Source organism: Esox lucius, chromosome 11 (assembly GCF_011004845.1).
Source record: "Esox lucius isolate fEsoLuc1 chromosome 11, fEsoLuc1.pri, whole genome shotgun sequence".
Classification (NCBI taxonomy): domain Eukaryota; kingdom Metazoa; phylum Chordata; class Actinopteri; order Esociformes; family Esocidae; genus Esox; species Esox lucius.
The window spans coordinates 22,310,399-22,338,233 of record NC_047579.1 but is presented as its reverse complement, the minus strand read 5'-3'; the positions used below and the strand labels follow the sequence as shown (position 1 = coordinate 22,338,233).

The window sequence follows — 27,835 nt, the reverse complement described above, 5'->3', positions numbered from 1 at the left end:
ATATGCATCTCCGAGCTTGACGGTGCAAAATTCATGAATTAAGCCACCATATGTGCGAATGAGATATTTGACACTTGAAACCTGTGTGCTTTTTGAATGACAACAACTATAAATGATTGACAGTCAAAATTTGTGACTGCACGCTTTCCCTTTCATATCTAATTTGAACAAACGTCAACAAGAAAAAAAAGAAACACGATATTTAAATAGTTTCCATATTCAAATTGTCTGTGCTCTAATAAAAAAATGACCTCCTGAAAAAAACAGACTATGACTAAAAAGTTGTACAAAAGTTTGCAAGAAAACCATTCTCATAAGAAACAGGTCGTAGGGGTTGACCCCTGTAGTGAACAAATAAAGTGTACGGTTTCTGTAGCTTTGCACCACCTTTTATCAGTCAAGGTGAGGAGAGCGCACATAAGAGCGCTGTATTTCAATTCCGTGCAGCCGCAAGCATAGCACGGAGCATAGAGCGCACTGGTTTCCTCTATAGCTGCCTCCATTCGCTCCTCCCATTCACAAGTTAAAACTCTCAGCTTCGTTCGCCAATAAAGCGCTTTTGTCTAGGGGTCGGGAAGTGAACGAGCTCAAGCCGGACACTTGAAGCGCATTCCTCGACGTGGAGCTTTCCACCATTCGCTAGACACTGGAGTTTTGTGTAGTTTAATAAAGTTACGCTGCTTCACAGTCTAGCAGACTTTTGACAGATGGCACCACGGACAACTTAAGGATTTCGAACTGTTTGCTTGTTCTACGTGGTTCGTTTTTGTGGATAAACAGTACAATATAATAGCACACATTTCTGAGTGCACCGCAACTCAACCTTTACTCAGAGAACAGAAAAAGGTAAGTTTTTCCGCCAAACAGTTTATTTTAGAAAAACACTGCAGATAAATTACCTACAAGAAATGTAGTTAGAAAGATTTCTAATTCAACGTTTTGCAAAATGCGTAAAGCACGTTGTGGCTAAGAAATATTTGGGGTTGTGATTTTGGACATATCTTCATTGTGTTTATTAACTCTGAATTAATTACTTTAGGAATATAAAAATATTATTACATTAATTAAATAAAAAATGAATGATTTAAGAAATACACTGGTCAACAACACCTTTCCAGTGTGCACACACTCCCGCCCGTACACCCACTCCAGCAATGTTTGAAAGTTTTTTGACAGGACTCAAGAGGTGAAATATAGAGCCATTACATTTCGGACTGGCACGGCCTCTCACCCTTGAATGAGAGCTTATACTACAATAGTGTGTAAACGAGTGAGTGTCGTCTTGGTAGCCAACGTGTACCCGGCCTAGTGTGCAAACCGACAATAGCATTTTTTAAAATCAAAAATCACCTACAAATATTTAATAATTCACACACATTGTTGAAAAATACAGGCTAAATCGAATGAGTGTCAGAAAGTCAAATGCAAAAGAACTGCATGTATCTGTGCTTAGCACCTGGAAACGCTGCAGTCATAACAGTATCACTAACTAGTAGGCTGCTGAAGTGTTTGACCACAGGACGCTGCGCAGGGCAAAGCTTGCGTCTCGACCGTTGTTTACCAACGGGCGAAGCTGTTTTCGACATGCGGCTGGTGCGGGAACCGGCCCACACGGGAATACACACTGCATTATAGGGACGTTCTACAAGCGTCCACATTTTTTTCTCTGTTTGCCACGAGTTGAAAGTAATGTTAGGCTGTAGGCTAGTATAACCTTAGATTCAAATCTCTTTGATCATTCGGGGTAAAAACGAAATTAAATGTTATTATCTTGTGGTTTAGTAAGAATTTGCCTCTTTTGTGAACTGACACGGAGTAGCCAATAAGCGCTGGAGATGGCATGAAATCAAGGTCACAATACAAAAAACCCAGCGATAACTGAGGCTTGCAATTGTACGTCTTTAACCATGTCTTAACTGAACATTATAATTGTCTCTCAATTGACTAACCTGGTTCAACAACTGTGAAATAAATACATACAAAAGCATAAATTGTATTGCTTCGGTATAGTTATTGCTGAGCGACCATACCACTTGTATCTATTCCTCTGCACCAGTGGTGTATGCCCACTCACTTAGAAAGTGTCGTTTTCCAACAGTTATTGATCAGTATAATAAATAATGTGTGTCAGAGTTCCTTAAAGAAATCAGTAAAATCAGATTAGGCTTAGTCTTCTCGTAAAGAAAGTCGTCTTTCAACTACAACACAATGAACATGGACTCAGAAAACTCGAAGAAATCAGTTTCGCGGTAAACAGTTGTTAAAACGTCCGATTGTGGTAGTTACCAAATTATATAAATACATCAACATATGTCATATGTCTCCTCATTGCTAGGCTACATTATATCCTTGTAGCAAGAGTAGGCTATGCATAGATGTTTCTTAACGATGCTATATATTTCCAAGGTCCTCCCAATTAGCTTGATGAATAGGCCTAAACCAGAAGCTATTAAAAAACATTAAGAATCAGATTTAATCAAAATATTTAATTAACAGTGATCATCATGAATGAATCCTGACCACCGAGAACACCAAACAACTTCCAGCAGTTGTGAACAGTCGTGCCGTCGAGAACGCTGTCATCTCAACAAAACAAACTGCTACGTCATCAGTTCTTCAAGCATATGCAATTTCACGACCCGTTCTCGATATCGACGGCACAGTAGATAATAAGAAATTCTGATCTAGACTCCTGTGTGATCGCGCAACCTTTTTTTTGCGCGATCACACACAGGCACGCCGACACGCACACACACTCGTCCACTATAAACCACGGCTTGCTAAGATCCTCCTGGCTGTTTCAGCCCCATTCAGCTCCGTGAGTATAAACAGGAGAGATGAAGCTGTCAGTACACAGTCTAATTCTGTTTGCCCGGAAGCCGTGTCTAGGCTACATATTAACCAGATAGACTCCCATTAGCTTCCAACATACTGGTTATTGGTAATTACGTTATTATTTACTTTGAGTCATAAGAGCTATAAATACAAAACGTTGTCAATGGAATGCATATGCCACAAGAAGACCCAAAAACAGTTTACTGTCTGTGTCTGGTGGGTTTGATCTCCTGTGATGTCAGTCCTTGGATTTGAGCACTGACAACATGACAGGAGAAAGCCTGGTCATTTCTCCATGCATAGAGATGAGAATTCTCAAGCATTGAAAAGCGATGAAGAGGGAATGAGAAAAAGAGAGAAACTGAAAGAGTGTGGCAAGCAAAGACTTCTTTGTTAAGTACAGTGAGCAAGATACCGGAGTTAGATCACAGAGAAGGAAAGAGATGCCCGTCTTACTGAACACCAGTACTCCAGAAACCCTAATGTCAGATTTCTACCGGCCACTGTTACTAGATCACTATCATCTGGGCAGCAAAGAGTCTGTAATGTTTGTGTATGTATGTAAGATGCATGGACGATGGCTCTATGTATTCATGATGTATGTATGTGGGTAAAGATGTGTGGCTGTCCAAGTGTGTGCACGGGGTGCTGGGTCCACGCTGGGTGTACATGCATTGGAAGGGCATTAACATAAAACACACACACACGCTGGATAGATTAGCACGTGTCCCCAGGACCTCTCCTGTGACTGGGTGTCAGTGGGGGTGAGGGGCTGGTCAGGGCCCTGGGGGCCTCGGCTGTTTAACACTATTAAAGGAGTAAAACAAAGGCCACCTGTCAGAGGGAAATGCGCCCTGCCTTCTCCTGTGCATCCGACAACCCAAGATACACACACACTCACACACACACACACACGCACGCACATACATACATACATGCACACAAGCGCACGTGACAAGCTACAGGCGCAGACGAGGTAATTAATCAAAGATCATCACACGTGTCAAAACAAATATACACCACTTCTCACAAGCAACCTTTAATGAATCTTCCTAGAAAACACGGCAAAACAAAAGAACTGAAAGACAAAATGGATGAAGACTGATAACCTCTTGCTCCCCTATGAGAGGGAAAGACAACTGCTCATTTGATTGGTCCATGTGACAACGGCACCAGGGTTTAATCTCTGCTTCAGGCCGGGGCCATTTTCAAACAGCTACTGACAAGTGTGTTCATGTAGGAGCCTTTTTTTTGGAGAAGTGACTCTGAGGAATCCCGTTCATGTCCTTCCTGTCAGAGGTTTTCTCAAGAAATCGTGACGGAGAGGGATAGAGAGAACAACAAAGAAAAACTAAGACAGGCTCAGAGACATAAAAAGGCTAAAGCAGGGGTATGTTAGACATGCTTCATCTGCCCTGTCTCTATAGTGATTAAGTGGAACCTGTGACTGTGTGATGAGAGCACATATGACAACAATAATGGGATATTCCACATGTAATTTACGTCTGCTACTTGGATTTAAAACAACATATGACAGTCATTTAACACTTGGAACATTAGCAGCCTCTTCAGGCCTGCTCCTAGTATCTGGACCAAAGAGTACATGCTTAAGCAGCCTCTTCAGGCCTGCTCCCAATGTGGACTAATATGTACATGATTTAGCTCCTGTCATTGTCATGAAACAGGGGATTCACAGTTCTCTTGGCATCTGCCATCTGAATGTATACAATCAGATAAAACTAGTCCGGCAAATGCTAAACGTTTCTGTTACTGACACCACCGATTTGAAGTGTTGTCAGTTTTGATAAGAAAATATCTCAAATTCAGAATACACTTCACGAGCGAGTGTAACAGAATGAAAGCCTAACGTTTTTATTATAAACGCTTCACATTCTGTAAAGCAATGGAATGTTTCTTATCATACTGTGATACTGTGTGAAACTACTGAACTTGGCCAACTGGCAAACACGGCTCAACAGCGACTGTCGATTGTATGAGTTAGTGAAATCACACACATACTTAGGACTTAATGCTCCTCTCCCTGTGTCGCTTAGGACAGAGGATGCTCATTCCATACAGCACACTTCAACAAGTGGCCCTTAAAGCCCTCCAGCCTCCAAACCCCCAAATACCCAATTAGGAGACCTTGTTTGAGGTCCCTCACCTTCTACAATGCAGGATTAGGAGGTTAAAAGTCAGGAGGAGGCCTGAAGAGAGAGGAGGTGGAGGGGGGAGGGAGAATGGGAGCAGGGCCTTCACACAGCAGTCAGGGAGATGGAGCTGGCGATGCAGAAGAAACGTGTGCGTGTGTGCGTATCTATCTGTGTGTGCATCTATGTATGTTTTTGTATTAGCAAAACCGTGTGAAAGTGAGAGCACATCCCTGCTAGCAACGTGCGTATTGGATTGTGTCAAAATCAGCGTGTTTTAGAGTATGTTTGTGCCTCCACTTGTTTGTTTTTCTGTTTATTTGGGAGCGTCTCTAAGCTACAGTCGCGTCATAATGAGTTCAACGTGGGCCTCCACCGCAGCACTACTAGAATCAGGTGTTCCCCATATCACAGGGTGTGCCACTGTTGACATCCCAGAGCCAGAGCAGCTTTCCTGGGCAGAACACTCAAATCCAGCCCCTGGCTTCAATCACTTCAAAGGGCCTTGAACATCAATGCTGACCCAGTGGTATGTGGAAGACAAACCCATTCCAGCACGGTGTATGACTGCCAAGCCAAATTGAAGAAGACTCAAGCCGATCGAGCCAAATGATGCGTTCCGTAGAACCACTTCAAAACCTCTTTATAAATACACACACGCACGCAAGGTCTACAAGTGGAGCCCGGTTTGAGCCGAAAGCAAACCTCAAACAACTCCCGTCTTGCACACTCCCTTTAGTCAAAGTTCAAAACCTTGTGTTTGTAAAAAAAAAAAAAGAGATATTGGCTTCAGACACAGATGTTCCCCCTGAAAGACAGACTCTGTCGCTTGGAAAGAGAGACAAGCAGATTCTGAAACTGCCCTCTCAGCCTTCTGACTATAAACTAGCTCCCATTCTTTTATTCCTGCCTTTCTCTTTCATCCTCTCCTCTCTCCAGCTTGAAAGTCAATGGAACATAAAAAAAAGAAAACAGCCAAAACGGCCACTAACCAAAAAGGAGAACTGGGGCCAAAGAGAAAAGGAGAGAGGGACCGACTGAGAGAGAAGGAGCACATCCCTGAGAGCCACCACTAATTGCTGTGTTTCAGCGAGGTTATAAAAAAAGAGAAACGACCCTTAATCTAAGGTTGTAATTACTTTGGGCCAACACTGTCATTAGGAAATGATGCTTGAACCAGAAATGGAGAGATAGAGGTACAGAATGACAGAGAGAGAGAAAAGAGATGGAGAGATAGAGGTACAGAATGACAGAGAGAGAGAAAAGAGATGGAGAGATAGTCAGAGAAAGGGACAGTGTCAGAGAAATGTGGATGGTCAAAAAGCTAATAGCATAGCCTGGTCACCAAAATGTTTGTGTTATCATTCCAACATCTTGCAGGGTTTAGTATGATGGAACCTAGAGCCTGGCTAGAATGGTAAATCACCAAATACATTTTAAGGTGGGGGGATTTCAGGAAGAGAAAGAAAGAGAGGGACAGAATAAAAACAGAAACGGAGCGAAAGAACAGACTGGATCTATCTTTGCAAACACTGGTCTAACAAACCCAAAAAACGAATGAACACGAATGCATTGTTCTTTTGGTTGGCCGCCTTCAAACTAAGAGGGTCAAATATTTAACCATTCGCTATTAATGACTAATGGAAAATACACAAATGAAACACATGATCAGATGAACATTAACTCGTAAAGTTTCCTGAATATAGATTTAATCTTAGGTCAACAGGGTTTCTGAAGTTAGACTAATGGTTAGCTGATGTGCTACAGCTAGTGTGTGTATGTGTGTGTGTGTGTGTGTGTATGTGCGTGTGTTTGTCTCTGCCATAGGAAATCCTCTTGAAATCACAGCAAGTGCTGACGAGTACACTAGCTCAAGTACATACACTTTCACAGAGGTATGTTCACAACATGCACACTCATGATTTCTCCCTGGGATCTATTTCTAGACACAGCTAATAGCGCTGTTATCAGGTACCATTCACACGTTGTGATTGTCTGTGTGTGGGTGCGTGCTCGAGCATGTGCAACTCTGACCTTCAACCACACTTGAATGTGGTTATAATGTGGTCCCTTTCACAAGTTAAGTTCTACACAAACTAAATAGTTCAATAACAAACATTTGTTTGTGTTCTTCGTGGCAAAACCTTTTGCTACACAGCGCTCAAATGAACAGGACCCGGTTGTGACTGTGATAGAGTCAGTACTGGTCAGGTGTATTGAGGTATTTCAGTCAGCCCAAGCTCCTTCTCGCTAATTGGCCAAGACCCGAAGTAACAATTTCATATAAAAAAATCCACATAAAAGAAAATATCATGAGTTTCTCACTCTGACTCCAACAAGAAATCCACCCGGGCCTTGTTCAATTTGGGCTGTTTTTTATTAAATTTGTTACTTATAATTTAAACATGTTGTAAACAGATGAGTGGCTGCCACTACAAAGTGAGCCTGGGTTCAGACATGAATGTTTCAGCCTTGGGAGGGAGAACTGGGAGACTGAGAACTAGTGGAGGACAGATGAGAGAAAGACAGAGGGAGCAGAAAGGAGAGCTTCAGAGGCTGCATATAGATGAACAAGTAGGGGTCCCAAGCACACACAGTCATGAACAAGTAGGGGTCCAAGCACAACCAGCCATGAACAAGTAGGGGTTCAAGCACACACAGCCATTAACAAGTAGGGGTCCCAAGCACACACAGTCATGAACAAGTAGGGGTTCAAGCACACACAGCCATGAACAAGTAGGGGTCCAAGCACACACAGCCATGAACAAGTAGGGGTCCCAAGCACACACAGCCATGAACAAGTAGGGGTCCCAAGCACACACAGTCATGAACAAGTAGGGGTCCAAGCACACACAGTCATGAACAAGTAGGGGTCCCAAGCACACACAGTCATGAACAACTAGGGGTCCAAGCACACACAGTCATGAACAAGTAGGGGTCCCAAGCACACACAGTCATGAACAAGTAGGGGTCCAAGCACACACAGTCATGAACAAGTAGGGGTTCAAGCACACACAGTCATGAACAAGTAGGGGTCCAAGCACACACAGCCATGAACAAGTAGGGGTCCAAGCACACAGCCATGAACAAGTAGGGGTCCAAGCATACACAGCCATGAACAAGTAGGGTCCAAGCACACACAGTCATGAACAAGTAGGGGTCCAAGCACACGCAGTCATGAACAAGCCCTGGTACCAGCACTAGTATGTGAAATGATTAGGGATGAGGATGGATAGAGGATTAGTGATAGGTTAGAGATGGATATATAATTAGTGAAAGGTATGTGATGGATAGAGAATAAGTGATAAGTTAGAGATAGACAGAGGGTGGAATTAGTGATAAGTTAGAGATAGACAGAGGGTGGAATTACTGATAAAGTAGTGGTTTGTTTAAATCCAATTTGCCAATGACTTGCCTTCTTCTTCATCCTCAAGAGCCACATTTAAGAATAAATAATTGCAAAACTGGAATCCAGATTCAGTTCAATAAATGTTATTGCCATATGAAAAGTAAACAGACCTGGGTTCAAACCCTACTGGATATCTTTAAAATACATTGGGTGTTAACCTCAGGCTTTGTTGAGTGTCAGATGGGAGGGGTTCACACTTTCATGACATTCCCATTGTTTCTCAACTCAACATGAACGCCTATAGATCAGATAGAAAAACAACCCATCATTCCAGCATCTGTCACCTGCCCCGTGATCATCCAGGCTGTCGTCACCTTTAGATGCGATCAGTCTTGTCGATGTCAACCAGGCATGTCAAAAGTACAACTTCAATATACTAATGTGTTCACCAGTTCAGGGTATCTCCTGATAAAGACCTAAATGACCAGCAGAAGGGTAACCAGTGAACGAAGTGATGGATGAAATGTAAAAGGAAGTTGTCGCGTGCCATGTCACAAGAATTTAATTCTACAAAATGACGCTGTGTTATTGGCCGCATCTGACTTTGAAAAGCGATAAACCGAGGCCTCCGGTCTCACACCAACACTTGTATAAAGCATATGAGCGGTCGGCAGGAGTGCCAATACCTGTTTGAGTGTTGGCAGTGTGTCAAACCCCCCTGGATCCAGGAAGTGGAGATTTGCGGTGTTCTCTGAGAGCGCTAGGGGTTACTTATGTTCAGCTTGGTTCTTATTCAGTTCACTGCATGATTTACGTGAGTCATGGGCTGACACAAACTGTCTTGGAGCTGCAACATTAGCATTTCAGTAAACCCATAACAACAGCTCTTGCAATGACTATGCAGCCTGTGAAACTTGTTGAAGACACACACACACACACACACACACACAACTACTGCTCACACACACACACACACACACACACACACACAACTACTGCTCACACACACACACACACACACACACACACACACACACACACTACTCAGACAGACAGAGACAGACACACACACACACACACACACACACACACACACACACACACACACACACAGCACAGACAGACAGAGACACACACACACACACCCACTGATCAGACAGACAGAGACACACACACACCTGTAGCACTTTCTTAACCTTGGACTTCCAGAGCTGCAGGTAGTCAGTTCTGAGGTGGTAATGTGCACCCTGTCCTCGTGGACAAGAGACACTTCAGTGCTGGCTAAACCCAGGTATCCATCGCTTATCACACACCACAGACACACACACACCCCACAGACACACACACAGACACACATACCACACCCACCACAGACACACACACCACACACACACACACACCACACCCCACAGACACACAAACCACACATCACACACACACACACACACACACACACACACACACACACACACACACACAGACACACACAACAGACACACACCACAGACACACACACCACAGACACACACCACAGACACACACACGGCCTGATAAGGTGGCCTGCAATTCAGGCAGCTGAGAGGGTTTAAAGAGCTATCCGCCTGCATTCTTGGTCCTCTTTGGCCTCCCTCCCTCCCCCTGTCATTCTATCTCTGGGTCTGTCCTGTGTCCTCTCACTCACTGTGCCAGAGAGACGCCCACTCCACGTCCTGCTGCCGTTCAGCACGCTCCGTCCCCGTGGCGCTGGTACGCTCCCCACTGAAACAACACCACTTACTGCTCAACTGGTGGGCCGATGGGGAGAGCAGAGCATGGCTGGGGTTAAGGTGGGAGATGGGGGCAGGAGGGCTGGGGTTAAGGTGGGAGTTGGGGGCAGGAGGGCTGGGGTTAAGGTGGGAGATGGGGACAGGAGGGCTGGGGTTAAGGTGGGAGATGGGGGCAGGAGGGCTGGGGTTAAGGTGGGAGATGGGGGCAGGAGGGCTGGGGTTAAGGTGGGAGTTGGGGGCAGGAGGGCTGGGGTAAAGGTGGGAGATGGGGGCAGGAGGCCTGGGGTTAAGGTGGGAGATGGGGGCAGGAGGGCTGGGGTTAAGGAGGGAGTTGGGGGCAGGAGGGCTGGGGTTAAGGTGGGAGATGGGGGCAGGAGGGCTGGGGTTAAGGTGGGAGATGGGGGGCAGGAGGGCTGGGGTTAAGGTGGGAGATGGGGGCAGGAGGGCTGAAAAATACAGCTCTTCACCAACCCTAACTACATTCCTATTAACCTTTAAAGCACTCAGTAGGCACGCCTATCAAGTGACACATTAGAGTGCACACATTTCATTTTCTTCCAAGTGTATGTCCTGATATCAACTCCACGGTTTATGTGGCCTGTCACACACAAACACAGTGTGTGTTAAAGCAGTTCTGTTGTGTTTCTGTGTTTACAGATAGACACTGCTTCGCCTCAGGCCCCAGGGAGAGTGAAACAGGAGGAGGCTCTGGTTTGTGGGTAAGTTAAAGTTACTTAAGTTGTTACGCTATTCTTTTTAACCAGGCAAGCCAATCGAGGACTAACTAAAAATGTACAATGAGTACCTGAACAAAGGCTTTAAGACTATTAACAGCCATCAGTATAAAACAAGATCCCAAGAGGGACCAGTCTTCAGCTACTTCAAAAGTAGCATACCTTCACACGCAGGCCCCATTTCTGGATGTGGAAACAGTCTTTTGAATGACTTGGATGAGAGTTTCCAAGAAAGTCCACTTCAAAGTGTTCCCCTGACCCAGTTCCCCGCTCGTGAGTGTCCCAGTTCACTGAATCCCCCACGTGGCCCGTCGAGCACACTGGCACGGCCACAACGTCACGAGGTCCAACAGCCGCGTTGGAGAGGCCACAGAGAGGTCATGGGGAGGTGTGTGGGCGCGTGTTTGCTGGTGTGTGTGTGGTGGTCTGTAAAAAGCAGGCGGGCAGGGGAGGATTATTTAATCACCGGTGATAATTGGCCTGCTCGGGCCCTCGGGTCGCTCCATTATGTGATTGAACGGGAGTGTGTCTGGACCTGCTGGGTCGGACACTGATGTGAGGGCGTCCCGCCCCTGCCCCGCCCCCAATCACCCCAGCCCATTGTGTTGGCCTGTTCTGACAGGGCCTACACAGGTTTTGTGAAGTGCGGGCCCCTCCTTTCCTTTGTGACCCCCAGTCGGCTGGCTGAGGTCTGGGGGAGTCTGGATGGCTACACTCACTAATTGGCTTTCAACCTGCTTCGAAATTCTCAATCCTCAGACAGAGAGGAAGTGCTCTGTGTAACTGTGAGGCACTGTCTGTTAATTCCTCTCTGGCTTAGAGGTACGGTAACACACACACACACACACGGTCAAAAGAGCAAACAAGGAGATAGTCACAGCTAGTACCGCAGGCAGCCAGGCAGTGAGGCAGGTTTGAAGTGTTGATGTTTAAAAGACAGGATTAAAGGTAGAACCATCCAGACAGAGTGCGTTGAAACTATTCAGAGCTCCTCAGCAGAAATCCAACCAGAAACCGATTCCTGAACTACGAATGTGTTCGCGTAGTGAGAAATTGTATTCAGAATGTGCCTCTGTGTCTCCTATCACGATAAAGCCTCTGGTAAAAACAAACAGGTCAACAGTTAGTGAATTAGTTAAAATATGGAACTGTAATACCTACATGTACATAGGTAATAGAAAGGCTGAGCCTACCAATTCTGAGGCAATATACATGCTACTGGATGGACGTGGTTTAAGCCCTGCCTATAGGCAGCAGGACACAAGGCAACCATAGCATAACACAGAGAAGGCATTTCATTCTGTTCTCTCGTTGGGTTTGAATGTTCCTATTTCAATATTAAACAAACACATACAGGATTGAGCAAACAAGGATGTACCGGGCTGGCGCATTCCCTCTCTTTCTCCATCGCTCTCTCCCCGTGTCTGCTTGCTCAAACGCACATTCAAAACCGACTGAAAGGTCAGTCGAAAGAGGCGCACACCTAAACGCGGGCCATCATTGGTTTAGCGAAACACAAGTTCGCTCGCAAACCTCTCGCAACGGATGACCAAACAAAGTGTCTCGGCAGTAGCGGAATGGCACGCAGGACTTTTTGTCCTCTTTCTGTTCCTCAGATCTGAACGCTAATAACAAAACAGTGTGACTGGACTAGACAGAACAGACAGATGTGGATCCCATCCATGACCACTCCCACACACAAACACAGGCGCGCACACACACACACACACACACACACACACAGAGAGAAGGGCCCGATCTCTCACTTCTCCGGATGAGTGGTCAGAAGGAGGCTCCTGGGGAGAACTGCTCTCAAATTGAATTCAGTAGAGGGTTCTTTAAAGTGGAGACCCATGTGGAACACATTCACAGAATGTGTGTGTGTGTGTGTGTCAGTACATGTACATATAAGCGCTTCAGCCTTCCGGAGGCAGATCCTGTTCATGAGTCGAAGCAGAACTACACGCCGCATAGCTCTTCGCAGGTGGGATTCGTTATTCTATTCATGGAATGTTGGTTGAATGTTGACTGGAGGTTATCCTGGGGTTGATGGGACAGTGAAGCTAGGGCAATGGACGTCTTGTTCTACTTCTGTCTTTTCTCTTTTCCCCTCCCTGTCCATCTGTGGTTGTAGTTCTTCATGTCTAACCCAGCGAACTGGAGAAACAGGCAGACGACGGTTGTTTGTTAATTGCAGCGTTGGCAAGTCACAGTGGTGCTGACAGATTTTTCTGACTTGGGGTTGTGACCAGGACTGAGTTTCCCTTGTTTCTAGAGCGAACCTTTATACGGTATATTCAGGTTATCCCGAAAGAGATGGACTGTGACCCGTTGAACAGAAACGTCAGAATAAGAAGTTGCAGCAGAGGCAGCTTTAGCCCCAAGGAGAAGACAACGAGCTCAGTCAGCAGGCAAAGCCCCCGAGCCAAGATGACATCAGGGAGCTGGAGACCGTTGATTGGCCGTGAAATCCGGGCAAGTGACCAATCACATGCAAAGGGGTCTAACCATGCATTCTTTTGTGACAGTTTAATCAGCCTGAAAGATCTACTTGTCACTCATCTTCTTATCTTAGTACGCGGTGTGCATGCGTGTCTGTGGTTTTTATGCTTAAAGCCTCTTGGCAAGAACGACTTGAAAAATCACAAACAGTCATTTCTAAGGGAACGGTAACACTGGGGTCCCAGGAAAAAAAGGTTGGGTAGGCGGGGATATTGCCTTTCGGTAAACACAACACCACTGTCAGAGAATGAGGAAAGAGGAAAACGGTACATTTGTAGACATAGGTGAATGCTGCAGTCTGCTTTTCACACTCTTTTGCTTTTCATACTCTTGCTTTTCACACTCTTTTGCATTTCACATGCTTTTGCTTTTCACACTCTTCAAGATTTTCTCTTTCCTTCCCGCGTCCACAAGCTGCATGGCTGACAGAGGCACCATTTGGCAGATACCTGCCTTGACGAGGTTCATGCAGCCAATGCCCCCAACTTGAGCTAGAGCCACCTGGCAGAATCAGTGCAGATGTATCCAAACGGGCCTTAGGACTAAACACTTGAATCAACGTGTGAACTCGTTATCAAAGCTTTTGTCACATGCATCAGGTGCGATACTGCTAGTGTTTAAAACCCGACAAGCGCAAACTTGACACGTTTCTCGAAAATGGAAACCGTGACTATTGTTTGTGAAAATGTCTGCCAAGGGCAACAATGTCCTGCTGTTGTTCGTCTGATCCATACCTGCACGCTCTGGCATTCTTTAGTGTCCTACCAGACAACTGTGACCTTTCTATTAAAAACCCTCTGACAAGAACATCATGATCAAAAGCTGACAAACGCCTTCTGATATGTGAAATGTGAAGTGAATCCGTTCCACCTTATTAAGTCTGTTTAACCTCAGAATTGTTCAGCCAGATGCCATGCATTTGCTTTCCAGTTTGGTTTTTACGATCTCTCTCTCTTAGACGGTACTACTGCACACCTAACTGAAACAGACATGTTTGTGTGTGTGTGAGTGAGTGAGATAGATAGTTGGTTGCTTCATGCATGGACCTTTTAACTCCTTCCATGTCTTTGTCTATAACTCTTTACAACCCTGATGACAACACTGTGCCACAGGTGAGTGTGTGCGTGTGTCAGTAGTGTTTTTGACTGTTTATTACATCACAAGTGTGTGGTTGTGTCAGGGGCATTTCTGAATGTGTATTCCTTCACAGGAGTTTGATTGTGTCAGGGGCGTTTGTGACAGTGTATTTCTTTCAAGGTGTGTGTTGTGTCAGGGGTGTTTGTGTACGTCTTCAGAAGAGTCTATAATGGTTACCCAAGACATGATGCAATGTTGACTGTGGCTCCATTTTCCATTCTGGAAAAGTCAAGTAGCACATACGTTGGAAAAGTGAGGCCACCTTCCGATCAGTATTAGTTCGCTGGAAAACCACAACATGGAACAGTGACCATGTTTGCGTGTAGTTAGATTTGCCTGAAAACACACACACACCCACACACACACACACACACAAACACACACCGCTCCCCGCGGGTTCCATAGCAAGGCTAACACATCCACAACTGTTATGGCAGGTGCGCCTGACAGACGCCAACTTTGTTAATTGCACTCATCGCATTCCTCCCATACTCACCCTCCACATGAACAGACCTGAGGAGGGGAGGCAGGGAAGGCGGGAGAGGGGTGACAGGGCTAACGAGGAATTTACAGTCATGTTTTGCGATCTGACAATGAATGCAGCTCCTGTTAATGACCTTCCTGCGACTGGATTAACTGTCAGTGTGTGTGGATGCGTGTGTGTGTGTCAGAGGAGTGGCAATGCCTTGACCCTCACAACAGAAGTGGGTCCGGAACATTCTGCTGAGTATCGTCGGTGGAGATGTGGGGGGTGAGAGGAGGGACCAGTGGCCTGGGAGGCGGTGCCAAGGAGATTCACTCTGAGACGGTCTCTTTACCCTCAGTGACGTGCGTGTCTTTACCCCTTAGGGACATCGGTCCTTTATTCAGTCTGTCCTTTATTCAGTCTGTCCTTTATTCAGTCTGTCCTTTATTCAGTCTGTCCTTTATTCAGTCTATCCTTTATTCAGTCTGTCCTTTATTCAGTCTGTCCTTTATTCAGTCTGTCCTTTATTCAGTCTGTCCACCCAGTGACTACATGAGTCGTAAAAACACTCCGATTTGGTTGACTGGACCTTTGAACTCTGAGCAACATTAGAATGGCAGACGGACTAGAGTTAGAATGTGAACATATTAAAGCAGTAAACTACAACGCGCTGTTGTCGGTTTCACATTACCTTCAAGAGAACAAATAGTTACTTCTGGATTATCCCCTTAAATAGGTAGCATGAAATTACTGACTTGACATTTTAACTCTGACATCTACAACTGAGTGTTGAACAGAGGGAAGCAAGTAACAGAGCAGATGCAGAAAGGTTCATAAATATGCTCAGATTCTTCACTTAAACTACATGATATATAAAAAGGAAATACAATGATTTGCCAAGAAACAAAGAACAGCATTGGGAATCAGGTAAAACTCAGTGTCATCTAAATCAGGTTTGATCACCTGGATAGCTGTTTGAAGTTGAAAATAAGTCGAACGCGAGTCAAGTTTGAAACATAAAATGGCAACATAAGGGGATGATGGTAAATCATGGCGTTTCCCAGAAAGATGCACATGGCTGTAAATGACAGCTGAATATTGTTGATGGAGACAAAGTATGGTGGTGAGATAGAAAGACATAGATAGAAAGACAGAGATAGTGATTGAAAGAGAGAGACTGGATTGTCACATCACACCTGCCTCATGTCAGGATAAGGCCACAGAACAGGTTGAGCCGTGTCTAACCACTCCTTGACACACACACACACACACGTATTTCTTTCATAATCAAACACACACACACAAAAAAAAAGACAAGCACACAATATTCTCTGATATAGACACAATATAGACACATGCTAAACAGCGTTATTGGAAAAAAGACATCTGCTGCACAAACCGCTGCTTTCCCTTCACATTATCTTCCACCAGTTTTATTTAAATCCGTTATTTTTTATATATCAGTTAAATATTTACTGTGTCTCTGTTGTTCCCTCTGAATTGACAATTTACAGCGGTTGCTTTTTACAGCGCGTTAGCCTGTCGTAACCCAATCCCCAGTCACACCACAGGGCAGTATCGAGGTGGACAAAAACCTTCTTTGTGACCCGAAGACGAGAGTTCAGGGTTCAGTTTGACACGGTGGCGCCTTCCTGCTCCTCAACAGGCCATCAATTCATGGGGACAGGGCCTCATTGGGGGGGGGACACCTCCACCCCTCCTCTCCTCCACCCACTACCAAGTGAAAGACAGACACAGAGGAGAGATGAAGGGAGAAGAGGGGAGAGGAAGAGAGACAGAGGGAGAGACCAGGTCTCACAAAGAGAGAGGGGTCCACGCCTGTTTGCTTTTCATGCCACTGTACTGCGTGACGGACCCGGTCGGGTCAAGCAGAGCCTGGTCTCTTGGACTTGGGGTCACCCTGTCTGGACTGGACCCATGACTCAGCTGTAACCATGGTAAAGGGTGAGGCAAGCTGTAGCTAGTGGTTCAAAGCTGACCTGGGAACAGTGGCAAACCACTGTTCTAACACCAGTCAGTCTTCAAAGTACAGTCAACAGGAGAGGTTGGACCCAGAATCAGTAACAACTGTAAAGAAAGTCTAGAGCGGTGCACTGTGGGGGCTGTCCTCAACTGACCTCGGACCTGCCCTGTCAAACGGCTCTGACTGTGAAGCACAACAACTATGAGGAACCTTTTGGGATTCAAACAATAACAACTGCGTTCGCTTATCTAGTACCTCTATGTGCCCGACTGGTACAAAGCTCACACAGAACCAGGCTTAGGTTACATGCTAAGGATTGGGCCGACCAGCGTTCAACACTGATCACGAAGATCCCTGGCTGTTTGATGTTCGCTGCCTCTGGACATTTGGTCTCCGCTACGAAACATCATTTTGTAGTCTAAAGATCAGACGCCTGACTGGCGTCTCTCTCACCACGTCTCTGTAAAAAGAGCATAGATTGGTCAATCAGCCGGTTGCCCCCAGGGATGGTCGCCCGAGACACAGGGCTGCTTTGTGTTCCTCTTGACCACTGATTTTATCAGTCCCGAGAGTTCAAGCGTCATGGCCGCAGGGTTGCCTCATCGCCGCTGACTGGAGATTTAACGTTGCTGACGGAGGGCGGTGACGGCAGCTATGTGACAATACCTATAAAAACTCCACAGAGGACAAGGGTCTAATGTGTGCGTGTGCGCGCGAGCGCGTCCGCCCACGTGATCCAAAAGAATCGTGTTTTGAATCAATCCCTTCTTCTTGTGTTCCCTCAGAGAAAACAGCAGAGGAAACAGACAACATTTCCTTTTGGATTTAAACCTAGTGCCTGACCCCCGGGCCTCAAAGCTCGGAGGAGGTACCGACATCTGCTAACAGACCCTTGTCTGGCCTGGCTCACGTCCCCTTCCCTCCTCCTTCCACTCCCCCTCTCCGGGCCGTGCTCCCTGGAGCCGAGGCCGCGGCACGCGGCCGGGGAGGGGGGGGGGGGGGCTCTGGAGTGGGGAGCGTTCAGCAGGTTGCATGATCCGCGCAGACACACTTCTGAGGTTTTGGGTTTCGAGACGCCTGGAGGAGTGCACAAAATGCACCTGTTGTAGCGGCGAGGCCAGGGGGTGGCCAGGGGTTTCAGGTGTATGTTTGTGTAACCGGATCCGAGTGTGTTCTCTGTGTCAAACAGGCCGTGCTATCTTTCCTGTGTCGGTGGAGGGTTACACAAAAGACGCGGCCACTATGTGCCGCCTTGAAAACAGCCCATCTGACCCGTGACCTCTCGGACAAGTAATACAGCTCATTGCGCCCGGAGCTTTATTTTGCCTCCCGCAATGTCATCTATTGAGCTGCTTTTGTCGAGGGCTGTGTTTCTCAAACCTCTCTTCAGGTTCTCCTGTCTGTTCTCTTTATTGAATATTATGTTCCACTACAACCACAACCACTGAGCGCTTTCATCAGTTGAAACCTGTGTGCTAGTGGATTGCCTACGAAAGGTTGCAGCAACTGCAATGCAATAGAGTAGAGAGGCTGTTTAAACCAGGTAGCTTAACATTTTGATGCCCCCCCCGAAACTCACAAGACCACAGCGGCGATCACAAGCAGTTCCTATAGATCACAAGCAGTTCCTATAGATCACAAGCAGTTCCTATAGATCACAAGCAGTTCCTATAGATCACAAGCAGTTCCTATAGATCACAAGCAGTTCCTATAGATCACAAGCAGTTCCTATAGATCACAAGCAGTTCCTATAGATCACAAGCAGTTCTTATAGATCACAAGCAGTTCTTATAGATCACAAGCAGTTCTTATAGATCACATGGCTGTGACAGTGTTAACAGATCACTGAAGAAGCCATGAGAATGCGGGTGTTGAGGTCTATTCGCCTCCAAGCAACAACCGAGTCAACCCTTTTGCAACGCCCGCTCTTACACTCCTTAGCTGTTCCAGTGAGATGAAACAGGAGAGTCCTCCCCCAGACCATGCCCCCCGTTCCTGAATCTCCTCTCGCAGAACCCACTTCCCCAACCCCAAGACCACAGCTGGACCCGTTCCCCCGTAATGTACCAGCGCGGTTATGCATCAACAGGACAGCGCTGTTCCATAAACCGGGGCCCTTGTGGCAGTGCAGAGAGAGGGAACAGCATGTGATGAGTGTTAATGGAGGCGTGGGGGTCACTGAGAGAGAATGAGGGATGTGGTATTGGAATGGCTGGAAAAGGCAGAAGACTTTCAGAGGGCTTTCGGAGGTCTGACGTGGACATGACGACGTGGCACGTGTTGTCGATACTCCCGCTTGCTCTCCGAAACGCGGTAACTCCACCCCTAAGTGTGGCAAAAAGTCAGCCGAGTGCGTGGCGTCAGGCTAGTCGAATATGCGGGGAATTTGTCAGCTGTGACAACTTCACATTATAAGCTGCTCACATTATTGCAATGTGGAGGGCTGAGGAATGTGTGATGTTACATTCTGTAGGCCATACCTGTTTAACTTGCTGTGTCAGATGTGTTGCCTTTAAAAGGGCTGAGAGGGGAGGGAGACAAATAAAAACAAAATGGAGGGTTTGCCACAACTATGACACATGCAGCTCGTTTTCCAGTGAAGGAAGATAAGGATTATCACACACTCCTGAACAATTTCGTAGAAAGCAGAGAACACTGAAGAAAGCAAGATCTGTGAAGAATCTATAGTCTGGCGCAAAAGCATTTCTAACATTTCTGACTGTACTAATACACGAATATGCTAACATAGAGTGTGGATGGAGGGGTAATGATTTCACGATGTTTGTCAGAGACACTGATCATCTGGTCACCACAGTAACTTTGTAGTGGTGTGACTAGCTGGAGCACACGCTCTGGCTGTACTTCAGGCCCACCCTCAAGAAAAGGGCCAGTTTGGGGCCACATCCCAACATGCTACCCCAGTACTCTTTGCTTCCTGATAGATGTGAGACGTTTGTTGGTTTTATTCCTTTCAAACAGGCGCTTAATAAATGTCAGGTCTGCTTTGCCTCCGAGTCCTGCCTCTCATTAGTCTCCCCCTCTCGTTGGAGAGTGTTCGTTGCGAGGTTTCCTGTTACGGGAGTGAAAATGTGGGCCCTGATTGTCTGAGATTTATGCTTTTGACCGGGACTCCCCTGCCAAGACAGTGCGAGGGCCTTTACCAAGCTACAACCGAGGGGGGGGGGGGGGGGGACATGAAGGACAGCTTAAGGTTACAGTGAAGAGGTGAATGGGGAAAGAATGTATAAGAGAAAGGTGACACAGTGTTAAGTTCTAAGAAACAAGGGTTACTACTCTGTGGAGGAGATCAAGGGGATATCTTGGTGTGATTTAGTGGATCTGGATCTGCTCCCTTGTGCGCACACACACACACACACACACACACACACACCTCTTAGAAATGTATGTTTATTTCAGCAATATTTTACCAGCTAAGTGGACGGCGAACCCATTGACACTTTACTCAAGGACCCGGGAGCAATTAAAGTTACTGCTTTATGCTGAGACAGAAAGACAAATGTGACAACATGTTGGCCCTGGGACTGGATCTGGCAACCTTTCGGGGCTCTAACCACTGGGTTACCTGCCATCCCAGAATAAATCCAGCCTCTCCACATCCCTCACTTCTGTCCTTCATGTGGAGATAAGGGCTTTATATATTCAGCCCCCGGGAGGCCCAGAGAAGCTCTAATTGCTGAGGTTCAACTTATTTGTTCTATGCAGGCTAGGCCTTTAAACCCACATGGGTCCCTGCACTCCACGGACTACTGACAGAATCTTTCTTCCCTTCCTGTTTTTTTCCCCCATTTCTTGAAAAAAAGAGGGACAGCGAGTGAGAGAGATCACATCTTTCATTTCCCCTGCTCCTCATCCCTTTATTTTTCTTTTCAGCACCAGGCCATGTTTTTCCTTACCCAGTGTTAGGCAGAGATGTTCTCCTACACACAGTCCCCTACACTGGCCTGGCTAGACAAACTCCTGGCCTGGAGCTCAAGCAGTAGAGCACATTCTCTCCTTTTTAATAAATGCGGTCCGATTCAAAGCCAGCGAGCCGAGATGTTACGATGATGGTTTTTATAATGGGAGCAGGCTTCCTCCTGTAGAGACATATTATCATAGTATATATTTACCTTACGATGTTATGTTATGTTTCATTCTGGGTTTCCTCCATTCACACATGCATTCAGTCAAATCCCATGTCTGTTTACATTTGCCCAGTTTTCCTTTGGAAATATATATATATATAAATATTCCGGGGTAAAACGTTCTATTGATCTAACATCGGGTCCAGTGTGTGTGTGTGTGTGTGTGTGTGTGTGTGTAAACAGAGGAGACGTGCACTAAGTCCCTCTATAAAACTCAGCTGCTGCACGTCGAAGGAATGTTTAAACAGAGTGGAGGCGATGAGCGGGAGGCAGCAGGGAGGAAATGACACGGCTGTGGAGGAGAGAAGCTGACGCTCCACGGCTGCATTCCTCCCAGGACCACAGCGGCCCCTGGGTTCACTGGCTTTTCAATATGCTGTGATGCCTTTTCCTTCGGCTGGCCCGGTGTTGGCTGGTGGTTGAGGTCACCGTAACGTTTCTATTGGTCTCCACATGCCAGGCGGGCTCAGTAAAGTACAGTCTGTAGACATGGCACAGGCTGTATTCTGTATGGACTCCTAGTCCTCCATCTGCCAGTGGAAAATGCTGCCTGCCAGAAAGAATGACTGACAGAGAAAAAGAAAGCATGGAACTATCAACTAAGAGGGTCTAATCAGAAATACGGGCTCATATAAAAAAGATTGCTGATTTCGGATAATTAATAAGATAATATGGACATGGGGGCTTAAATCCTAAATCAGCACTCTTTTAATATGGGCACTAGAGGATGGGCAGGCCCTCTCTCTCACTCACCCAGCCCCCTGGCTCCCTCTAGGTAATCAGATTCTCTTGGCCCGTGTCAGAATGAGGCACAGTCAAATAAACAAAAGGCCCGGAGAGCTTCAATGGCAACACTGGGTCTCTAAGGAAAATATTCCAAATGTGATCTAGAACAATCCTCCATCCTACATCTCATCCCCTCTATTTGTACTGCATGGCTGCCTTGATCGGATTCACTCTGGTTGTGCTTTTCATCCCCGCCTCGGCGACTGGTTGGTTCCTATGCACAGGAAAAGGTGGGAGGTGTTTTTGTTCTTTTGGGACTATTTCATTGGTGCCGTTTGGCACCTCTCAGCTAAGGCAGGCTTGCGGGACGTATTCCTGCCGTCGTACGACTGTGGCTGGACTGTCCATTTCGCCCCGCCGTCATGCCTTGATTCTCTTTTCCAATCTCCCTAGTTTTCCCTCTCAACCTGCACTCAGCGTGGCCTGTCTATATGGCCACATTCTCTTCCTTTCCTTTTTCACATTCTGCCTGTCCATCTACCACTTGAACTTTCCATAAACCCTGGAATACTACCAGCCACTTCCTGCTTTTTATCACAGACTACAGTTCTTCATAAGAAGGGCACGTAGAAACCCCAGGAAAAGCGTTCATGAGCTGAACAGAGCCATAGTTAAGGAACTGCTCCAACACAAAACACATTCAGTTCAATCGAATTAAAGTAAAGTGTATTTTCCCGTAACAAAACATCTGTTACCCATGCAACACTGCTCTACTGTTTGAAGTGCTGTTCCGGCAGACTGCACTTGACCATAAATCCATTACCCTGCACCCAATCTCATTATCAGTCCGTTTCAATGTACTAACCCCAGGGCGTTGTGTTAACCCATGGGATAACAGTGACCCCTCACCCCACTACCCTTTACACTGTGGCCAAATGGCAGAGTGTACCTCCATCAGATGCTATCTTAACTGTCTGAACAAGATTTTCCATTAACAATTACTAAGCCTGCACCGAATGTTGATTGGTGCCAGCAGCGTATCACTTTTTGCACAGTTGGCTGAAGTCAAGAGGAAGAGTTAGCAATGTTAGCAGGTGTTAGATGTCGATAGAGGTTAGCCAGTTAGCGGGCTGGCTACTCGTTAACCCCCTGTACTAGTTCATCGGCATCTGGCTGCATAATATTATATCTCTGCTCAGCACTGGCTTGAACGTGTAAACATTTGGATTGTAAAAACAATAAGAATGTGTATCCAGGGAACTCGTCCAAGGAAGAACCGCATGGGGATCACGTTTCAAGGAAAAAAACAGAGAAAAAAATAAAAATACACGGCCAGGAACTTTTTAATATCAAGGGTTGTGATTTCAAGGAAGAGAAGGAGAGAGAAGTGTGTTGAAAGAGAAAGAGAATCGATGCCTTGGCGGTGCCGTGATGTAAGGAGATGATCCTGGGGTAAAGAAAATCCTCCACCTCCTTTGGTGTTCCCCGCCTCGTCTCTTCCCTGCCTCCCAGTCCTCAGATCTCCTCTCCAAGTCTTGTCATTCGAGGCCGTGTTTTTTAGTAAAGAAAATGTAACATTAAAATAAAGACCAGTAAAAGGGCGCAGGGCTGGGGGGGGGGGGTCTGCGAAGTGGAACAACTGATCACAGATATGCAGTGGAAATGTACTCAGTGGCACCATTTCAGTCATAATATATACTTGGCACAAGCCTCTTGCATTTTTTTCTTTTCTTGGTGCATGGTTGCAACTAAAACTGGCTTTTGGAGGAAAACATTGCATGGCTGCCAGTGAATTAATCAGACGCTAGCCACAAGAATGCTAAAAACCTGATTTTGTTTCCTCTTCAAAGTGAATAACGTCACAGCCATCTTTGGTGGGGATAAGTAATATTACAATCACGCGCACGCTACTGAGTAGAAGCTAGAATGAGAGACAAAATAATAAGAAAGAGAAAACAGACAAAGAGAGATGACTACCTAGACAAGCAGAGCTCACCTTTCTAGCAGCTAATCTTAGACCAAATAAGATTTCCAGACGTGGAAAACAAAGAGGGACATGATCGTCTGTCTCTCTGCGGAAAATAAGTGCATAGACAGGGAATGTAGAGACTGATGGGCAACATCCAGGGACAGGTGAAGAGTATGTGCTGAAGTAATGGTAACCATGGTGGAGCTATCCCTCAGGCCAGAGTTTTGGGAGGACAGCGTGTGATTATTGCTTCAATTTTGTTACTACAACATCGCTGCTACAACTTTCTGCATGAGCTAACCTTGAGAGTGAGGGGCGGCGCTACTATGCATGTGAGGAAAAAGACAGAATGAGAAAGGGGGGTGATCGAGGAAAGGAAGAAGTAAAGACACCACTGTATAGGAAAGTTACTGTCATTGTCTTGAATGTTTTGAGTGTTGACGCCTTTCAAAACCTGTCCTTTATTCAGATTATGGGGGAACATGGCTGGAAAATAACTCATGTGATTAATCCTCAAAACGAAGGATGATAAAAGTCCCTGCTTACTCACTCAAACGGCTCCTCTTCCCTTTATCTGCCCTCCATTCCCCCTCTCTCTTTCCTCCCTTTCCTCTCTCTCTTTCAACTCAGGCTTAAGTTATGTGCTCTTACAGGTGTTCTGTTTCTTGCCTGAAGAGGCTGGATCTCAGGTGAATGTGCGGTGTAAATTGACAAGACCATCCGACGGAACTTAAGTTGACTATAGCAGGTTTGAGGCATTTACTGTGCCGCCTGCCGCTTAATAAATAACCCTTTCACTCTAGAAAACCACGTCACGAGGAAATGAACACATCCAAGGTTCATGGGCACCATTCTACACAACACTACAATTCCTTACATTAATCAGCTTTAGAAGAAGGTGGCTCTACTTTCTGTCTTTCCCAGACAGAAAGTAGCACTCAGAAAGGGTACTTGCTTGCTGACTGGAACCTTTCAAGTTGAAAGTTCCACAAAGCCCTGAGGTCACATACAAATCGCCCATTGTGTGAGCATTGTCGAGAGACCGCAACTTTTAGCCTTTGTATTCAAGCCGACGATAATAATCCAACATACTAAATTTACCACATTAAAAGAAAAAATAACCTAGAATAGCCTAAAGAGCTATACAGATTAGTTCAATAAAGATGACATCTGATTTATTGTTCTGAAAGAACAAAGTATAAAATCCTTTATGTCTCAACTTAGATCTTCTATGCCTCTTCAGCATTGTTCTCATGTTGTCTTTATATATCCTTCCTTTCAGGTCCTTTGCAGTTTCCAACAAGACAGAACAAAAATAAGACTTTTTTATCAGTGCATATTCAGTCTGTGGAAATTATCGCTCTGTGGCCCTTTGTCTAGCATCTCTTTCTCCAGCTAACAGGGGAACCAGTCACATTTTTATTGTGTTACTGTGTGTGCTACATGTGGTTGACCTTGTCCTTGATCTGTTGTTTCAGGTTAAGAGAGAAAAGTGACACACCATGAAGGCATTCTATCTGCTGATGCCCTTCCTCCTCATTGGGCTAAGCGGCAGAACTCTGGCCAGTGAATGTCCCCAATACTGCTCCTGCTCTACTCCGGAAACCATCTTCTGCTTTCAGCGTCGCTCCCCCAAAATCCCCCAAGGTGTCCCGGCACTAACCAAGAACTTTTACCTCTTTAACAATGGCATTGAGGCCCTCTCAGAAGAGGACTTTGTCGGGATGGAGAGCCTCGAGATGCTGGATCTGAGTCAAAACAAACTGGCGGAATTGCCGGACCGGGTGTTTGAGCCTTTGACTTCACTAAGGAACTTGGACCTCTCGGCCAACCAGATCACCCACCTTTCAGAGGAGAGCTTCGCCGGCATGGCCCTGCTGGAGAGGCTGTACCTCTACAGCAACCACATCCGGACAATCCACCCAGCCGCTTTCCAGGGCCTGGAGCAGCTGCTGGAGCTCAAGCTCCAGGGCAACCAGCTCACCACACTCCCTGCCCTAGCCATGCCCAGGCTGTTGCTCCTGGACCTCCGCTTCAACTCTATTTCATCCCCGGGGACAAAAGACCTCCAAACTCCCAATCTGGAGTCTCTGAAGCTGGCTGGTCTAGGCCTTGAGAGCCTGGATGAGGAGCTGATGGCAAGTCTAGGGAACCTCCATGAACTGGACATCTCTGGCAACCAGCTGACCTCCTTCCCTGCAGCGCTAAGGCAGGCACGAGGCCTGATCTACCTAAGCTTGGCTGCAAACCCCATGGGGCCACTGTCACTAGATGACCTGTGGAACCTGGGTGAACTCCAGGAGCTGGACATTAGCAACCTGAGTTTACAAGGCTTGCCTGAAGGGTTCGCCCAGCTCTTACCCCACCTGAAAAGGCTGACTGTGGCTGAGAACCCCTTCAACTGCTTGTGCACCCTGGCCTGGTTCCCCGGGTGGCTCAGGAACCAGGGAGTTACGCTGGGCAGGACGGAGGAGACTCGCTGTCACTTCCCTCCACTTAACGCTGGGAAGGTGCTGGAGAGGCTGGAGCACAGGGAGTTTGGCTGCCCCACAACCACTACTGTCACCGCCAGCACAATCAGAACCACCACCACCACGCCACCTCCGGTCACCACACTGCCCAGCACCACCCCTGCCATCCCAGCAGCTGGGCCCAGTGAAGAGGACACATCAGTCGGGACCGACAGTCAACCCCTGCCCCCTGTTCCTGCCTCCCCCAGTAGCAGCAGCCAAAACCCAGAGGTTGACTACTTATGCCCATCCCAGACCTGCTTGAATGGGGGAACCTGTCGTATAGACAGGCAGGGCCAACTCGAGTGCACCTGTCCCCGTGGCTTCTCCGGAAGCTACTGCGAGAACCGCCACCAGCCCTACCTCCCTCCCAACGAGGACAACAATGACATTCCCGCCGCCACCATCACCCCCGATGTACCCGACATCAGCTCACGCAAGGTGACCAGCACCTCCATCCTGCTGGACCTGCACCTCTACATCGAGGCTCGACCCTACATCCGCGGAATCCGTCTAACCTACCGTAACCTGTCCGGGCCAGACCTGCGTCCCATGCACCTCAGCGTGCCCGAGTCCTACCCAGAGTACACCCTGAGGGGGCTAAGGCCAAACTCCACCTACACAGTGTGCGCTAGTCCTCTGAATGACCCCAACGGGAGGGACAGCGTCTGCACAAAGGCTCACACGGCTGCCCAGCAGCTCACTGTCACCGGGAAGCAGGTGGAGGACAAGAGGCTCACCACCATGCTGGTGCCGGCCCTGGCAATCCTGCTGCTCCTAGTCCTCGTGGCGGCTGCCGTGGGGGTGGTGTGCTACCTAAAGAGGAAACGGGCCAAGGGTCACCTGGATTTGGACAGCGACCCGTCCCAGTTGGAGTTAGAGGGAGTCAAAGCAGGTTTGGACAACGGAGGGGCGCTGCCACAAAAGCAGCCGGAGCCGGCTGTGGTTCAAAATGGGGGACTGGAGTATGAAGTGCTGCTGATACAGGATCACATGCAGGATCACTGCACGCCGAACAACAACACGACACTCTCTCACAAGCCCTCTTATTTCTGACATCCATCTCCCAGAGGGAAAGACAATGTTCCTCTAGCTACGTCTTTCACAAACTAGGCACCAAATAAAGTTGCCTGGGACAGCGGAGAGGACAGTTGACCGGCCAGCCACGTGTCAGCAATTGCAGAACCAAACATTTAACCTACCATGCTGCGCAATGTCCGTGCAGACATTAAAACATTTCAAAGGATTGTTCTGAACATAAGGGAACCTTTTAAAAAAGTGCCTTTTTTTATTTACACCCCCTGCTTTGTTTCTGTAATATTTCTGCTATTACATTGCTGGACCTGACAGACAAGGTTCTTTACTGAGCATGCTTGCCCTTCAGAGCAAGTCAAAGGTTAAATGAGGCCAGGCGTAGAGGCATAATTGGTTGAAGGGTCAATGTAACGTAGTCCCTGCTCGGTCTTCTTTGCACTGAAATGGGGGTGTACTGTGGTGCCCCCCAACATGATGACCGAAACTATGAAAAAAAACAATTAAGCAATCGTTTTGCTACGTAGCAC

At 46.8% G+C, this 27,835-nt stretch overlaps 2 protein-coding genes across 5 annotated transcripts in view; one reads left to right on the top strand and one right to left on the bottom strand.

Annotated features, from left to right (window-relative positions):
* Nucleotides 1–27,835, bottom strand: part of LOC105008474 (mitochondrial import inner membrane translocase subunit TIM16) — a 164,027-nt gene that overhangs the window by 53,570 nt on the left and 82,622 nt on the right. The window lies entirely within an intron of this gene.
* vasnb (vasorin b) lies at nucleotides 455–27,707 on the top strand. Of its 3 annotated transcripts, XM_010867796.3 has the most exons (3): nucleotides 455–846; nucleotides 10,758–10,819; nucleotides 25,242–27,707. In XM_010867796.3, exon 3 carries the CDS (start codon nucleotides 25,266–25,268, stop codon nucleotides 27,327–27,329), a length of 2,064 nt encoding a protein of 687 aa, XP_010866098.2. In that variant the 5' UTR covers nucleotides 455–846; nucleotides 10,758–10,819; nucleotides 25,242–25,265; the 3' UTR covers nucleotides 27,330–27,707. The 3 variants fall into 3 exon arrangements, with proteins under 3 accessions (XP_010866098.2, XP_010866099.2, XP_019906496.2); XM_010867797.4 differs by lacking the exons at nucleotides 455–846; nucleotides 10,758–10,819 and adding an exon at nucleotides 12,304–12,818; XM_020050937.2 differs by lacking the exons at nucleotides 455–846; nucleotides 10,758–10,819 and adding an exon at nucleotides 12,849–13,309.

Bases quoted from the DNA above. Each gene is read 5' to 3' on its own strand.
- vasnb (XM_010867796.3), top strand. From the start codon at position 25,266: ATGAAGGCATTCTATCTGCTGATGCCCTTCCTCCTCATTGGGCTAAGC.